The sequence below is a fragment of the Macaca fascicularis genome, chromosome 3, assembly GCF_037993035.2.
Source record: "Macaca fascicularis isolate 582-1 chromosome 3, T2T-MFA8v1.1".
In the NCBI taxonomy this organism is placed as follows: domain Eukaryota; kingdom Metazoa; phylum Chordata; class Mammalia; order Primates; family Cercopithecidae; genus Macaca; species Macaca fascicularis.
In genome coordinates, this window is record NC_088377.1 from 84,756,011 (window position 1) to 84,773,262 (window position 17,252).

The 17,252-nt window shown below is 52.0% G+C and overlaps 1 protein-coding gene across 2 annotated transcripts in view; it reads right to left on the bottom strand.

The window, feature by feature from the left end:
* ADCY1 (adenylate cyclase 1) overlaps positions 1-17,252 on the bottom strand; it is a 145,560-nt gene that overhangs the window by 116,703 nt on the left and 11,605 nt on the right. For both annotated transcript variants that reach the window (XM_005551302.5, XM_045389098.2), the window contains exon 2: positions 9,710-9,859. In XM_005551302.5, the coding sequence (XP_005551359.4) occupies positions 9,710-9,859 (150 nt within the window). The remainder of the gene's footprint in view (positions 1-9,709; positions 9,860-17,252) is intronic.

The window sequence follows — 17,252 nt, forward strand, 5'->3', positions numbered from 1 at the left end:
TTTCTCTTGATAAATTTCTTCACATGATGAGAACTCAAAATTGTTCCATTTACCTTGTTAGGATAACAAATTGAGTGTGTGCTTTAAATAGCTGCATATTATTTTTGGAATTCTGATTTAATAATGGCATCTGAGGAACAGCCAGGGCTCTGGGAGGGGCCAGCTCCATATGATGGAAGAGGAAGCTGAACTCAGGGATACAGGGCTTCCTGGACAGGGTGCAGGCAGAGGAGGAGGACGCTGAGGGTGACCTCCTATGCCTCTCACCCTGTGCTCTCCAGCTGTGAAAGACACAGACCTCAGGCTAGGCCCTTGTTGGGGGCCATGAACACCCTGAAGCCCCCAAGTGGTCTTTACCACACAGTGGAGCTGCACTTCCAGCCCATATCCCCATCCTCTCCAAGCAGAAGGAAGGCAGAGCTCACGCTCACCAAACGAGGACCTGTGACCACCTCCACCTCAATTTGCTGCCTGAATGCCTCCTTCAGTTCCCACCTCCTTGCCTCTACCTGGCAAATCCCTACACGTCCCTCAAAGCCCTGATCATTCTTGTTCTTCCCCATAGTACGTCCCTATTCAGTTCAGTCAAGGCCGCCTCCTGAAGCCTTGGCACTGGTCACTTCTGAGAGCATCTCTACAGCCAGAACAGCCCTGGTACCCTCCGCCCTGCCCCAAGCCTGGTACCCTCCACGCTGCCCCAAGCCTGGTGAGTGTTCTCAGCCATGGTGTCCTCCATCCACACTGCTGGTGGGGTTCAGGGCCCTTCCCTTCTCCTAGCACCAACTCCAGGCAGGACACTTCTGGAAAGTGAGGGCCATCTCCACTTGTCCTCACCCATACCTCTCACCCCCAAGTTGACTGGCAAGGTCACAAAAGCATGTGCATGAGATGCACACACAAAGAGGCCACTGCTGGGAGTGCTGGGCCAAGGAAGCTACAGGATCAATTCCCCAATCACACTCTATCGCATTCATTCACTACACACCTATTAACGAGGACTCATGACTGCGCCTCTACCAACCATCGTTCTGCAAGGTAAAATCACCAACGAGACAAACCAGAAGGAGGTTGGAAAAAAATAAACAATAACGGCCTCTAAAGTTGTGGCAGTGCTGCAAAAAGGAGTCTCCTTCCAGGGTGGACAGCAGGCCCTGAGCAGAGGAGCAGGCTAAGGGTGCAGTGTGGTCAGGTATAGATAGCACTGCCCCTCATCACCCACAACCAGCCACACTCAGGGCTGGTGGATCCGAGGCCTGGAGCCAGTCAGGGAGCTGCCCAGCCACAGTCCATCAGAGCCAGCTGAGAATCTGGCAGGATCCTCTCTCCTGCCTCCTGCCACGTGCAGCTCAAGTAAGAGTGGGGATAGGAGAAAGGGAGGAAACCCAGCAGGAAGGGGCCGTCCCCCAGCCCAGGCCTGCTTGTCCACCAGCTGCACACGGGTGGCGATGTGTACTTCTATTTGCACTTGGCCATCCAGGGAGCCCAGAGCTGTGCACTCACCACTCCAGGCACACTCATCCAGGACTCACATGCAGCATCTCCTTATTTTTAAATCATACACTTGACTTTTATTTGAAATAAAATAACATGTTGTTTTGTGGCTGCTATGGACTAAATAGACCCTCCCCTCCATATTCATAGGTTGAAGCCCTAACACCCAATGTGGCAATTATATTTGAAGACAGGGCCTTTAGGGAGGTATTAAATTAAAATGAGGTAATTGGGTGGGCCCTAATCCAATGTGGCTGCATTTCTCTTCTCCTCCTAAGAGGAAATTAGGAGACACAGAGAGACACCAAGGGTGTGTGCACACAGGGAAGACCATGTGAGGACACAGGGAGAAGATGGCCATCGGTAAGTCAAGGAGAGGGGCCTCAGATGGAACCAGCCCTGACAATACCTTCATCTTGGACTCTGCAGCCTCCAGAACTGTGAGGAAATACACTTCTCTTGCTGCAGCCACCCTGTCTCTGTTACGCAGCCTGAGCTGACCACACCAGCCCCGGGCTGCCTCCCTCCAGACTTCTGCCCATGAGAAAGACAATTTCTGTTTTGTTTAAGCCACCATTTTCCAGGTCAGTTACTAGCAGCCAAACCATATTCTAACTGACGTGCTTTCCCAAGGGGCCACTTTACTCCAGACAGGCTCTCTGAGCTCTGTCTTCCTCAGCGGGCGGGGTCAGAGCCTGCCTTCCCGTTGCTGCTCTCCCCCACTTGCGGCTCTGCTCCCCGGGCTCTTCCAGGAAAGCCCGGTGGGAAACTGCAAAGCTCCCTGCAGCCTGCAGCTGTGTGTGCCGAGTCCCTCACCCTGTCAGAGGTCCCCTCCATGGGTCACTTCATGTCACTATACTAGACATAGCTGGGCCCAGTTCCCTAGTCATCAGAGGGCCAGGCTGCACATGTAGCAGATCTGCTCTCTCCCTCACAGACTACCAGATGCCCACAGCACAGCAGATCCCATGTCCTCATCAGCATGGAGGTAGGCCCTGGTAGGCTCAGGGACCCTTCCTCTCCCAGCCACACCTGGGCTCTATACCTTGGCATGTGGCTTCTGGGCCTGGGCTGTTCCATCAGGGAGAACCAAGAAGACCAGTGTGTCCAGGAGCCACACGTTGGCCACCACCTCCATCTGCCATGCAGACTTCAAACAAACTAGGAAAAAGACAGATGTGGCAAGGCCACTCAAGATGGCTCACACCTTTAATCCTAGCACTTTGGGAGGCTGAGGCGGGCAGATCACAGGAGGTCAGGAGTTTGAGATCAGCCTGACCAACATGGTGAAAACCCATCTCTACTAAAAATATAAAATTAGCTGGGCATGGTGGCACATGCCTGTAATCCCAGCTACTCGGGAGGCTGAGGCAGGAGAATCGCTTGAACCCGGGAGGCAGAGGTTGCAGTGAGTCGAGCTATGCCACTGTACTCCAGCCGGGGTGACAGAATGAGACTCTGTCTCAAACAAACAAGCAAAAAAAAAAACCAGACACATGTGGCAAACAACTAGGTCCCCACAAACCTCCTCACAGTCCCCCAGGACATGCCAGAGAGCCTCCCACAGACAGTCCAAGGCGACAACCAGCTCCGGCATCTTCCTCGACAATATTGCAGCACTGGCCACAGAATGACAGGGAGGAGACTCTGGGATTCCCGGAGCTGATACAGAGCAAACTATGCCACACAAGCCACAAAAACCAAGCAGAAGGAGGTGACTGGGGGGCCCAATGTGGTGCTCCTGGAGAGCTAAGGAGACTGAAGAACCCAGCAGGCTGTGCCAGCCACAGGGCAACAGGATGCCTCAGCATGGAGCCAGATGTGTGACATCCATGCAGGAGGGGGATGCCTCCAGTACCACTTTTGACGGCCCCAGAAGTGATGCTGGCATTCAAGGCAGGAAGGAGGCTGGGCAGGGGCTGCTCCAGAAGGCCATGGAGCAGGTCACCTCCACTACCCAGCATATGACCAACAAATTGGGAGCCGGGAGCATTCTAGAGCCTCTGATACTGATCACAGACACCCTGGACCTCAGTTCCACTTGCATGGGTGTCCTGGCAATGGCAGAGGGCTGACAGCACACAGGAGCCACGTCGCCCCGACCAGGCAGCATGCCCTGCCCCTCGCTCCTAGAACCTGGTGCATGAAACAGCAGCAGGGCAGGGACCAAGCGTCCACCCGACGCCCACCCAATCCACTTCAACACCAAGAAGCCAAACCGCTAATGAAAACAGGACTGAGAGAGAGGCTTTCCCTGCCATCCACGTGACAGGCCTCTGTGAGATGTGGGAATCCGAGCTCTGTCCTCCCTAATCACCAGCCAGCTCGACCTGGGCTCAGAGAGCGAGCTTTCCACGCTGTGACTGATCAAATTGGAATTGCGTTTTCCTTGAAGTTCTGTCTAACTCATCTGTAAAACCATCTGGGCTTGCTGTTTACTTTTTGATGAGCTTATAAATTACTGAATCAATCTTTTTAATAATTACAGGATTTTTCAGGCTTTCTTTTTCTTTGGGGATCATCTTTGGTAACTCACACTTTTTCTGGAAATTTGGCCATTTTGTCTCTCTTCAAATATACTGGCATAAAATTATTCTCAGCATTTCCCCATTATCTATTTTTAATCCCTGCTTTATCTGCAGCCTTTCTCATCCCTCATGCTCCTTATTTGTGTCTGCTCTTTTTCTTCTTGATCAGTCTCTCTAAGGCTTTTCTATTTCAAAAAAACAACTTTTGACATTTTTGTTCAGAAACAGAAAAAGCCCTGTTAAAAGAACCTTCACACCCCTTTGGAGCATTTTAGCTGGGTTATTTGTAAGCCTAAAACGTCTGTGTGAGCATTTTTTAGCTGAGGAAGTCTGTGGCCACTAAAGGAAGAAACAGCCACGTGCTTTCCTTGGAAGATCCCGGGCTCACCCTGGCTCTGCCACTGGCGACTCTGTTATTTGCTCCGTTATCTTTCCTGGGTTATTTAAATTTTCAGGGACACAGTTCTCAGATTTATTAAGCAGAATAAAGTCCTTACATTTCTAACCATGATACAGAGGGCTGAAATTAATTTTAAAGAGATCTGACAACTCAGAAAGAACATCTTGGTACCTTGACCTTCTTCTATTCTGCCCAGACCCTGCAGGCAAGGACAGATGAAGGGCAGGGGCCCACGGTGACCCTTTGTTCTGTTTCTTTGTTTTGCTGTGTTGAGAGAAGGGGTCATTTTAGCTCATTCAAATCCCCCGAAAGGAATCAGTCTCAGGCACACTGACAATTCAGGTAAACCTTTCCTAAGTACAGCAGACAACTTTCCAGACAGACAGGAAGTAGTGCAATGAAACAGGCAAGCCCCCATTCCCCACCCCACCCTTGTCTTCCAGAGCCTCTTGTTCTATGGGCTGCCCTGAGAAGGTAGAGGAGAGGACAGTGAGAGCTACTGTAGTATTTCCCCTCATAAGAATGCTGGCAGAAGCCTAGCCCCTTGAGACTGGCACCTGCCTCAGCAGGAGCAGACCAGACCCTTAAAGCCTCAAAGATTCTGCAGGGCAACCGCAGGCTACTGGAACTAAACAGTACAGGAGGGAAAGGAGAAAGCTCCTATTGGCTGTTATCTGTTGTCACCTTCTTCATGGGTTGCTGCAAAAGTTAGCAGTAAGTAGGCACAGAGCACCCAAGGATGCATCCTGGCTGGTAAAAGCCAACACTGGCATCATAAACCAGGAAATTAAGAGGTGCTCCCCAGGGCTTAAGGTGAAGCACACGCTACTACTGGTGTTGAAACATAACTTATCAAACTGGGCAAGAACGATCTGGCATTGGGGAACAGAGGCAGCCAATGTGTAAACAGAGTGGAGAAGAGCGTGACAGCCGGCGGCCTCCACCCCTGGCACTGCCAGGAGGCTCGGAGCAAGGGCACTGCTGCTACAGCCATCTCCATCTGTTCCATCAGTTCCCATCCTGGATCAAAACTGGTTCAGCTGGGACAGGATGAGAGGTTTTAATGTTAGGAATTTGCATTTCAGAATAGCAGTCCCCCGTTGTGCTCTCCTGTAAACCCAGGCAGTCAGCGCGGGCCATGCAGTGCAGACCTGTCCACAGGCACATCCCTAGGAGGTGTTTTCTGAGCCTCCTGAGCCGAACTCCTGTTTTGTGAACTGAGCACAATGTTCTCCCTGCTCACAAAGCCGCTGACCACGGTGCCTCTGAGTTATGCATTCATCCCCCAGGAAGAAACAAAAAGAAAACCACCGCCGAACTCCCCAATGTGTCTGCTCCCCTGCCTCCGTGCCCTTGCCTGTGCACTGACCCTCAAAACGTGTTCAGGATGTCTCTTTCCCGCTAGGCTCAGGAGCTCCCCTCTGTGAGCACAGACACACAGAAGCCAGCCCTGACCCCTCTCCACCAGCCAGAGCCATCTCCTTCCAGCTGAGGCCACAGGACATGAAATGATTTCCCTCAAAGCATTGTGCATGGGAGCATAAGGCTCAGAGTCTGCCCACACGCCTCCCCTCGACTCGACCTCACTCAGCCCACATCTTCCAGTCCCTCTGGACATGCCTTGCGTTCCACCGCCTCCTACCAGTGATGCCCACTTCAGCTTCCAGGACCAGGGTACACTGACCAGAATCCCTCTCAGGACTGGGGTATGTCCCCCACAGATCCCATCCTGAAACCAAGGTGTGTCCCCCAGATCCCCTCTTAGGACCAGGGTACATCCACCCAGAAGCCCTCCCAGACTAGCGTGTGTCTACACCCAGATCCTCTCCCAGGTCCAGGTGTGTCTCCCTGGATCTCCCCGCAGAATCAGTTCATATCCCCCCATCTCCCCTCTCAGAACCTCAGGGCATCCCCCAATCCTCTCCTATCACTCATTGTGTTGCCTGGATGGTCCAAGTGGCTGCGGAAGGCTCTGGGAACAGGTATTGAACGGAAATGTGTCATGAATGGAATTAAAACATGAAAGGCAGATGCTCACAACTAGCCACATGGTAAGGCTCCCTCACCTGTCATTCAGGAGACTGGCATTTCATGCTGACACAAGTTAGGCCTGAGCAGGGCTGCCATGGCCACCTCCAGGCTCTCTGGATGGCCAGGCAGTCCCCAGGCAGATGCTGAGGGACAAAGTGCCTGTGTCCCTGAGAGACCCAAGAGCCGGCAGGGCCCTCTTGGGCCCCAAGTGCTCCCCTCTGCCATCCCAAAGAGACAAGGCTCCTTGCACTGACATCGGGCAGCAGGTGGCCAGGAGGAAGCTGAAAGCTGATTACCAGCCCATCTAGGCAGACAGTTATTGTGAGATACAACTCTGCAGGCTCAAAGGGAATCGACAGGAAAAATACAGCAAAAGTCAGGACAGCTGAGGTCTGAGGATACACTTGGTAAAGTCACGGAAGGCATGTCCTCAATCAGCGCTCAGGTGTCAAAACATCAGCTCAGCTTTGAAGCAACAGAGGAAATCATGAAGGAAGATGATCCCTCCATTTGAAAACACAAAAGATTGAATTTTTACACAAGGAAAAGCAAAGCTAGAGGAACAGACCTGGGGAAACGTGGGGATGAGGCATCAGTGTTTCTGTTATACAATGAGCACTTCATCTGACTGCCAGGAAAGTCAGAATATAACGGGATGGAGGGTTGGAGCATACTAGTCACACAGAAATACAGAAGGTGAACAAGCATGAAGGAGTTGCTGTCAGCCTTAGTAAACAGAAAGGGGCAGGGGAAACAGGAGGTGCCAAGTCCTCACAGAGAGAGAGGGAGGCAGGGAGGGAGAAAGGCGGAAACCAATAGGCAGAAGGAGAGGGAGAAGGGGAGAAAGACAGGGACTGCAGAGCAGCTCATCAGATCCCCAACCCACCTACAGCGCTGGGCGAGGCCTGGCAATCTGCATTCCTAACAGGCTCCCCGTTGGCCTGGGCTGCTATAGACAGCAGAATGTAAGCAGACATCACTTATAAAGATGTAAAAGAGCACAAGTTTGGGAAAATACCTCAGAAACTTGGGAGAGAAATGACATATTTACACTGCTAAAAATGTTACTCAGTGAATACTTCATATGCATGAAGAAAAAACTCTTTTAGAACGTGGTATCTAAATGTCAGACACTGAGAACACTGCAGAACATGCATTAACGGGAAGAATAAGCAGATGTTTTAAATCACATTTATCACATCAGTAGCTATGTCTGTGCAAAATGATAAGCAAAAAGACAGAAAATAAAATTACATACACACCAAAACGGCAATCACGTGGGAAAAATACACATAAAGACAAAATCTGAACAATAAATAGCATTCGGCTGGGTTAACTGGATTGGGTGACATTTTGAAAATGTCTTGCTTAAGAACGTACGCTCTGCAGTTAGAACTTGGACACATCTCTGAGCCTCTCTGAGTGTGGACTGCCTCCTCCATAGGGCTGAGGAAAAAAATCCCTTGCTCACAGAGCTGTTATAAAACCCAGTGAAATGCTGCACATCAAGCAGCAAAGGCTAGACTAGACAGTACTGGGAGGAAAGAGAGTCCTTAGGAGAGGCAGCAAACATCAGAAAATAAATGAAAAAAGACCTACACAGAAGCAGGAAAGGAAGGTATGGAAAAGGAGATGGGAGGGAGATAAAAGAGGAAAAGAAAAGGATGATTCGGAAATGCACACAAGCAGGGCCCATGAAAAGAGCCTTTGCCTTCTCCACTACGGAGGATGTAGTTAAGGGGAGAACAGGGCTTCCAAAGATTCATTTCTGGGATTTTATGGAGGTAACAAAACAAGGCTATACACCTGTCACAAAGCACAAAGGAGGTATCTCTCCCAGTGTGACCGACTCCAGTCTAAGAGCAAATGCTCAGGATTCAGCTTCGAAAGATGCTCAATTTATACACACACCAACACATTCATGCACACACATAGACAACACATCAACATATGGGCATATACACATATCCCTGCATATCACAGACATACACACACAGACATACAGGCATGCCCACACAGACACACACATCTACATGAATACAAAACCACACATACATGCAACCACACAGATGTACAGACAGGCACATACATGCACACATACACATGAGCACAGGCATTCACAGACACACATGCACACATGTACAGAGGCAAAGGCAAATGTGCACATATCCACACATGCATCTCTACAGGGACGCACATGTACATATATACACAGACGTGTACCACTGCCCACATATCATCCACATGGACATGCCCTCCTACATGTTCACATACACGGCAATGCACACACCACCTAAACATACATATGTGATCTATTTCTCAACTATATCCTACTTTTATTGTAACTATTAGGGATCGCAACAATGTCTATACGTGAAATGTGTTTGTAACTTTTTACATTTATATTTGGTATAATATCTTGTATTCACATAGTTGAGAAAGAGATCCTACATGTCAGCCACAGGCCTGAGACATCAGCAGTTCGGTGTCACAGAGGCCTGTGAGCCCCAAGTCTGGGGGAAGAGTCTAGATCCTTCCAGTGGAGGAACCTGGAATGTGCCAGGCTTATCCCAGGGGCTCCCAGATGGTTCTTCCTAAGCCCACATGCTGGGCACAGGCCCCAGGCAGCAGACAGGCAGCACAGAAGACGGGTCACAGAGGGCGGTGGGAACCTAAGCATGGCTCCCTCCAAGCCACTGCTCTTTCCCTCGTGGCTGTTTCATCCTGAAAATGGGGTGATGCCAGCCACTGGAGCAACCCCAAGGGCTGTGGGTGCTGTATCATGACCACCGTGACCCTTCTACAACTGCCAGCACAAGGGCACCTCTGCCTTCCACAAGTGCCAGCATGCTCTGGGGTTGGCCACACTGAGCCAAGGGCAGGGCTGGTGGGAGCCTCAGGCCAGTGGGTCACGGCCACCTGCACGGTCACATTCACCCGAGGCCCAGCCAGGACCTGCCTCGTCCTCCCTGGGCAGCTGACTTATTCCAGCTGTAACCGGAAGTCAGTGCGCCCAAATGCTGTCCCCAGAGCAGCCCCATCCCAGCACTATCCCATGGACAGCAAACCCAGCCTGCCTGTCCATTTGCTAACTATAAAACCTCAGGGCATCTCCTCCACAGCCTCAAATACCAACATGTACCACTGGGAATTGTGGCCCATGTCACCACAAGGTAAACTGAGCCCCAGGAAGGCAGCTTCCTCTACCTCCCCAGCACCACAGCCAAGCCCTCTAGGCTGACTGGCCCAAGCCACTGACCTGCTTCTCGTTCTCATCCTCCAGCCTCAGTCGGTCCTCAATGCAGCTCCGGGCCTGCAGGAACGCCTTCCTCTGCGAACGCTCAGTCAGAATCCGCACGAAGACCCCATACATGTTCACACCGACAAAGAGCAAGGCGTTGGCGCCGAGCTGCAGGGAGAGAAGGAGGCAACATGTAGAGCCTGACATCCCACACACATGAAGAGGGCCCAGGCTGCCCCGAGAACATAGCAAGAGCTCTTCAAAAGCCACACTGCCCGCGGCCAAACCCATGGCGTGGGGCCAGGGACACAGGGAGCCAGCTAGGCAGGAGCTCGTCCTCACCCTGTTCGGGTGGCCGTGAGACAGCATGTCAGGGGACAAGGAGTAACCAGGCCTAGTATCAAGGCCAAATTGTGTCCCTCAAAATGCATAAAGTCCTAACCCCCAGGACCTCGGGATGTGACTAATTGAAAACAGGGTCTTTACAGAGGCAATTAAGTTAAAATGAGGCCATCAGGGTGGGCACTAATCCAATCTGCCTGGTGTCCTTATGAGAAGGGAGATGAGGACACAGACACAGGCAGCGGGAAGACTCTGTGAGGGCACAGAGAGAAGACGGCTGTCTGCAGCCCAGCAGCGAGGTCTCGGGAGAGCCCAGCCCTGCTCACAGCTTGATCGTGGACTTCCGGCCTCCGGCTGCGAGATTATCCGTTTCTGTTGTTGAAGGTGCCCAGTCTGTGGTGCTTTGTTATAGCAGCTTCAGAAAACCAAGACCCTTGGAGAATACATATGTGTAGAGTGGCTGTTCCCACAACACCTGCACAAACTCCTCTGGAAAGACTCAGGAAAGGTGAGCGCACCAAAAAAAAAAAAAAAAAAAAAAAAAAGACCAGCCCGGATGTTGATTTGGGAATACAGTGAGCACCAGCACAAGATGGGGAAACGCAGTGTCCAGAGCCCGGTCTCTGCACACTCCCTCAGTCCTGTCCCCACTTCAACTTCAACAGATGAGACACAAGGAACGGGCCAGCCTGAGAAGAGGCCAGCGCTAGCAGTGCACCCACGCTCCAGGCTCAGGACCAGGCTCAGACCCAAGCATCAGGCACCTGGCGCCAGCCTGACCCAGGTTTCCCCTCCACTATCATTTTCCGCTCCCCACTGCCTGCCACCGGTCTCATCTGGTCTGTCTCTACATCTTGCAGACCACTGCATCTGGACACAGGCCCCTCTGACGAGCCATGCAGGGCTATGGCATGTCCTGCCAGAGGCCCTGAAGAGGGGCTGCAGTTTGTAAGTATTGTATGAAACGGGTGTCCCTTGGTCACTTGCAAAATTGGAGAATTTCTATGTCTGATTAAGCCCAGGCATTTCTACCTGTGCCCCAGGGAGCAGAAACCTGCAGGCTCCGGCTGTCACTATCTCACACGGATTAACCACAAACACCCCCACATGTGAATGTGTGCTACACACTATGAAACAGAACTAAAATCAAAAACCAACTCACCCAGTAGTGTGGGGAGCAGCTGCCGCCTAACAGGGAGCCAAGAGAGTCCAGGAGGTGGAACCATGAGACGGTAGAGATGGGTGTCACCCCGATGGGGCCAAGCTACAGGCAGCAAGACTGGAGCCCCCAGACGGATTTAGGTGGGAGACCTGGTAGCTCCTGGCCACCTATTGGATGCTGGGACTGAGGAGCAGGCAGAAGAGTTGACACTGATCAGGGGCAGGGGCCACAGGGAGAGGAGAGGACAGATTTGGAGCACCTTCAAACCCGAGGTGTATGACATAGCCTCAAAGGCATGTCCATCAGGAGGCTGGAAAACAAACCTAGGACCAATGGTCACATGTAATCTGGAAACAACATCAGAGCCACTCTCAAAGAGGTGACAGGGAGGGAGGACGGGGAACACGAATCTGCAGGGCCCCAGCTGACAGCCATCCTCTGTCTGACACCTCCACAGGGGACCTGACCCTCACCCAGCACATCTCCCCACACACATCAGACACACCCCCACCTGACCCTGTGGGGCTGATGACATTAAACACCACTCACTGGCAAAGGCACACGCAGGAAGTTGCCCCTGCTGGACAGCGCCACCTTGACCACAGCCTCTGCAAGCCAGAAATGGGATAGTTGTCGCCTGTGTGGGGTCAGAGAAGGCAGCAAGACATCCAATAGGATGGCATCTCCCAGGCCCTCAGTATCAAGAAGGTGACCTTGAAATCTCCACTATGACCCTGAAGATCTCCACAGTACCTGAACATGGCCATTTAGCTTCCCTCTCGGTGCATTTGACAGAGCTGTCATCATGATGTGGATACCATTGAGATCTGGCTTTTTCCACAAACAAAATGCAAAGCATGTTAGGGTGTGCTCAGTGCTCAGAATCACCGAACACCATGGATGTCTGGAAAGGGTCAGGGCCGGAGCAGGGAGCTGGAGGACCCAGGGGCCAAAGGACATGTGGGGCACTGGAGCTGCCAAAGCTAAGCCAGCGAGGTCTGCAGAAGGGCCTGCACAGGAGGCCACCACCCACTTTCTTTTTTTTTTTTTTTTTTTTTTTTTTGAGACGGAGTCATGCTCTGTGCCCCAGGCTGGAGTGCAGTGGCCAGATCTCTGGTCACTGCAAGCTCCGCACCACGGGTTTACGCCATTCTCCTGCCTCAGCCTCCTGAGTAGCTGGGACTACAGGCACCCACCACCACGCCCGGCTAGTTTTTTGTATTTTTTTAGTAGAGACGGGGTTTTACGGTGTTAGCCAGGATGGTCTCGATCTCCAGACCTTGTGATCCGCCCACCTCAGCCTCCCAAAGTGCTGGGATTACAGGCTTGAGCCACCGCGCCCAGCCCACCCACTTTCTAAAGGAAGTGAAAGGCAGGTGGACTCCAGCCCTTAAAGCAAAAATGATAATTAGGAACAACAAAACCTCCCTTGGAGATTTTCCACATCTTAGCTTCCTTTCTCCCCTGGTTTCCTCCTGGAGCACAATGGGCTTAGATTACAAGTGTACGACAAGGAGTCCATGGTGGTGGGGACATAGCACAGCTGGCAGGTCAGTTGTCACGATGACCGACCCTCCCCATGTGTATCAGAGCTGTTCCGTGTAGGGTAGCAGCCCGTGGAGGCTTGGGGGAATGGCGGCTGGTCCCCCTCATCTCTGCTCTACATGGAGGTGTGCCTGCAAGGCCTCCCAGGGCCCGGGGAACCCTTTCTCAGAGGGAACCAGCTGCTCCTCTCTTTCCATTAGCTTGCCTCCCCATTTCTGTTAACTACAATCTGTCCTCACTAGAATGGGAACCATCACTACCTGCCCTTGGGCTATCTGAAGGGCACTGTCATCAATGAAACCAACACTCACATTGGAAGCTTCAGACCCCCGTGACCCCTGGAAAGGAAAAGCACCATCAAACAACCCAGTCCTCTATGAGCTGGACACTGCCTCCCTTCAAAAAACAAACAAAAAACAACAACAACAACAACAAAAAACCCCACGGAGGAGGAGGGTGGTTGAGAAGGGATTGCTGCAGAAAGGACACTTCAGTAGGGCTGGGTGTCATCTGCCAAGTGCTCCACAACCGCCATGAGCACAGGGCTCACCCGCCGAGACACCCATGCCCCCGCATTTTCCCAGATGAGCATCCTCAACCACCAAATGCATCCACTGTGTTGGAACTGAGAGTTCCAAACCTGTCCCCAAGGTCTGGAACTCTCGATTCTCTCCATGAAGCTCTCTGAACTCACCGTTAGAGGGGCATTTAGGTCCAAAAGATGCATGTCCCGCCCAGGGCAAGGCAATGATGATATGGCTTAGCACATGTCACAATGACAAGAAAGGCAGGCTCGGGTCACCACGAGCTACTCAGAGATGGGGGCTCCAGGGGCTGCAGGGGGAAAGGCGGCCTCCCCACCACAGCCCGCTGGTCACTCCTGGGGCAGAGGATGCAAGCCCAGCCCAGCCCAGCCCAGGCCATCTGTACACCATCACCACGTTCCCTGACCACATGGTGCCCCAGAGTCACATGCTGCCCACACCAGCCAGGCCCTGGGTGGTACCGGCCTGCTGGTCTCCCAGTATGGACACCCGTTTAGGCCCTCACCCCAGCAAGGGCTGTGCTGGGCTGCAAGTGAGGACAGGAATCCAGGTATCCTCACCAGGGTCACACCCTGCCCTACCCCTGCCTGCTGCCCACACCACCTCTGTGCCTCAGTCTCTCCATCCAACAGATGGGCAGATTGATGGCAACTGTAGTACCTACCAAATGAAGTTATCAAGGAGACCTAAGGAGAAACCCAACAAAGGACACTGTGTGGGACACAGGTTAGACTCTGAGGTATCAGGGTGAGCCTGGAGCACCACGCAGTGCCAGAAAGGAAAGCATTACACACGCAAACACACACACACACACGAAATGATGGGGGTGTGTCAAAGGACACAGCAGCCAACTGAAAGAGCCCCCAATGGCCAAAGAGCCAGCACCTGGAAACACCCTGAAGAAACCTTCATGGGCCAGATTAACTCAGCCAGATAGCCGGGAAGAGAAGGGCTTCCCAGGGAATCAGCTGGACTGAGCACCAGCATGCACGGAAAAGGCAACCAGGAGGAACAGGACCTGTCTGCAGACCCTGGGGCATCTCTACTTGACTGTGCACCACCTGAAAACATCACCAGGGCCGGCTCCTCGCTATAGGAGGCAGGTTAGACTCTGAGGCACCAGAATGAACTCGTGTTTGGCTTAATTCACATGAGGGTACCTATGCAAATGTTTATAGAAATATGTGTGTAGGCCGGGCACGGTGGCTCACACCTGTAATCCCAGCACTTTGGGAGGCTGAGGCAAGCAGACCACGAGGTCAGGAGATCGAAACCATCCCGGCTAACACGGTGAAACCCCATCTCTACTAAAAATACAAAAAATTAGCCGGGCCTGGTGGCGGCGCCTGTAGTCCCAGCTACCCAGGAGGCTGAGGCAGGAGAATGGTGTGAACCCGGCAGGCGGAGCTGGCAGAGAGCCGAGACTGCACCACTGCACTCCAGCCTGGGCGACAGAGCGAGACTCCGTCTCAAAGAAAAAAAAAAAAGAAATGTGTGTGCACATATACATTCTAGCTCTACCTAATGAGAGAAAACTAGAAGCAATGGCTCCCCAGGAGCAATGAGGACACCAGGAGGCCAGGTAATGGTCTTTAATAAAATTCTCCAATAAAAGGAACTGGGATCCCTGGAGAAATGACTGATTCTTGGGCTCAGGCAGAGAAAATATCTGCTAATCAAGCAGATGGGCCTGGAGCACCTTGCAGGGCCAGAAAGTAAAGCAAGTGTCACAAACACACACACAAATGAAGGGAAAGGGGAGTGTCAAAGGACACAGGAGCCAACTGAAAGAGCTCCCAATGGTCAAAGTTGGAACAATTTGAGCAACACAAAGCAGTATTGAATTGTAACCCAAAGTATAAAATAAACATCAGTACTGATATAAATCAATGATTAAATAAAAAGTAAATGAAGGACAACAGATGAATAGGCAAAAATTTGGAGCATTCCAAATCATTTATAGCTACTCCGCCCTCAAGAACGTAAATTCCCCACTCCTTCAGTATGGGCTCGGCACAGTAACTTCCTTCGGAAAAGCACAAAATGGAAAAGGAAGAGAAAAGAGAAAACCTCTACGGAGGAGAAATCTGCCAATACCACCTTAGCCAGCTAGTAACCGCCAGCTCTGGCCATGATGAGTCCTGTTGACAGATGTGCCCTGACACAATGCAGTGAGGGTGTGTCCTCCCAGGCCTCCTGCTGAAAACCAATACCCCAGTCTAACCAAGAGAAAATCATCAGACACTGGAGGGTCACTGGACTAGCATCCATCATGGTCACTGGGCTGACACCACTCGTGGTCACTAGACTAGCACCCTGGAGGAGCCCTGCGCCCCTCCCCCAACCCAAGATGTCCCACAGTCCTTGGAGAAAGTATCCCAATCTGACATCATCATCCCACACCCCCAGGTACCTGTCCTTCCTCTCCTCCAGAGACAGGTGCCACTGCCCAAGCCAAACCCACAAGTCCCCTGATCTTCTCTCTCTGTCCTTTTCAAGCCTTCATTGCGTCCTGCCCCTGACACCCCTATGCCACCAACTTCTCTCTAATCCCATTGCCTGACACAACCCACAATCAGGCCATAGTCAAAGTCCCCGTGAGATACTCCCATCATCCCAGATACTGGATGGAGCGCCACCTCCTTGGCACGCTAGAGAGCCACTGAGCCCTGTACTCACCTCTGACCTGTCTGCCATGCCATGCACATACATGCGAGCACATGCCCTGGCCATGCCACAGCTCTGGGCAGAGCATGCTCTCAGACCTACAACCCTCACTGCACCCTTGGCCAAGAGGGTTTTCCCTCCTTTCACAGAGCAGCCTCCTGATCCCTGGACTAGTCTGGGTGGTCCCTTCTCACCCCAAGATCACTCCTATTGGGTATGAAAACCTCTCCATTGAATTTGCTCCCATTTTCAATGTGCCATCACCCGGGCTGCCCCAGCACAGTCCCTCAGCCTGGGTGGCATTCAGACAATCCATGGGGACAGGAGAACCATTGCAGGACAGTCCTCCAAACCAGCCTCTCCTGAGCAGAGCGTGAGTGTAGGCACAGTCTGGGGGCCTACTGGAGGGAGTGCTTTCTCACATGAACTAACAGCACTCGGGCCACAGGCCAGCAAAGGAGCTGACTCCACACAACTGCTCCCTGCACAGCACTGGGCATGTTCTCATTGGTGAATTCCCAGACTGCGATCAGCCTGCCATCTCCCAGGTGTCTGGATGGTGGGGTGGTCCCTCTGCCCTCCTCCCTGACTGAGCCCCCAGTGGACACCACCCAGTCCCTCCACGGTGCTTACCAGCGGCTCAGTGCTGGTGTGATGCCATTCTCTTTAAACCATGGCTGCTTCTTCAGTGTCTCACACAAGCGGGTTTTTAAATTAACGTAATTGCTTGTTAGCTTCTGGTGTTTGAATTAATAAAAGCGTTTTAGAATTAGCATCCTCTGAAACAGGGCCGGCAGAATGCTGATAATTGTTGAAGCCAGTGATGAGTACTCAAGAAATCACTGTGCTGGTCTCTCTACTTTTGTGTATATTTGAATTTTCCATAATAAAAATAAAACAACACAATTTTTTTTTTAAAGAATTTGACAGGCTCTCTCTGAGCTCCCATCATCAGGTTTCTAACGCGTGAAGCTATGTTCACCAGACCTAGGAAAGGATTCTCACGGGGACCTGGAAAAGCAGCCATCTTCGGTGCTTCCTGTGTAACCACTGGCACCTCAATTCCAAGGCGGCGTTAGGGCCGCATGCAGCCTGTTCCTCCATGGTGCCCCTCTCCAAGCCAGCCCAGTCTCCCCTCCCGGGTCATACACACTCGCGAGGTCAGCTTAGGAGGGAGAAAAGATTGGTAGAATCTGACATGAGGACACTAGCAGGAAAGTGAGGAACACAAGGCAGGGAAGTTAGTAAGACAGATGCAAGCCCCCAGGCGGCAGAGCACCCTGGGGACAGCTCCCATCAA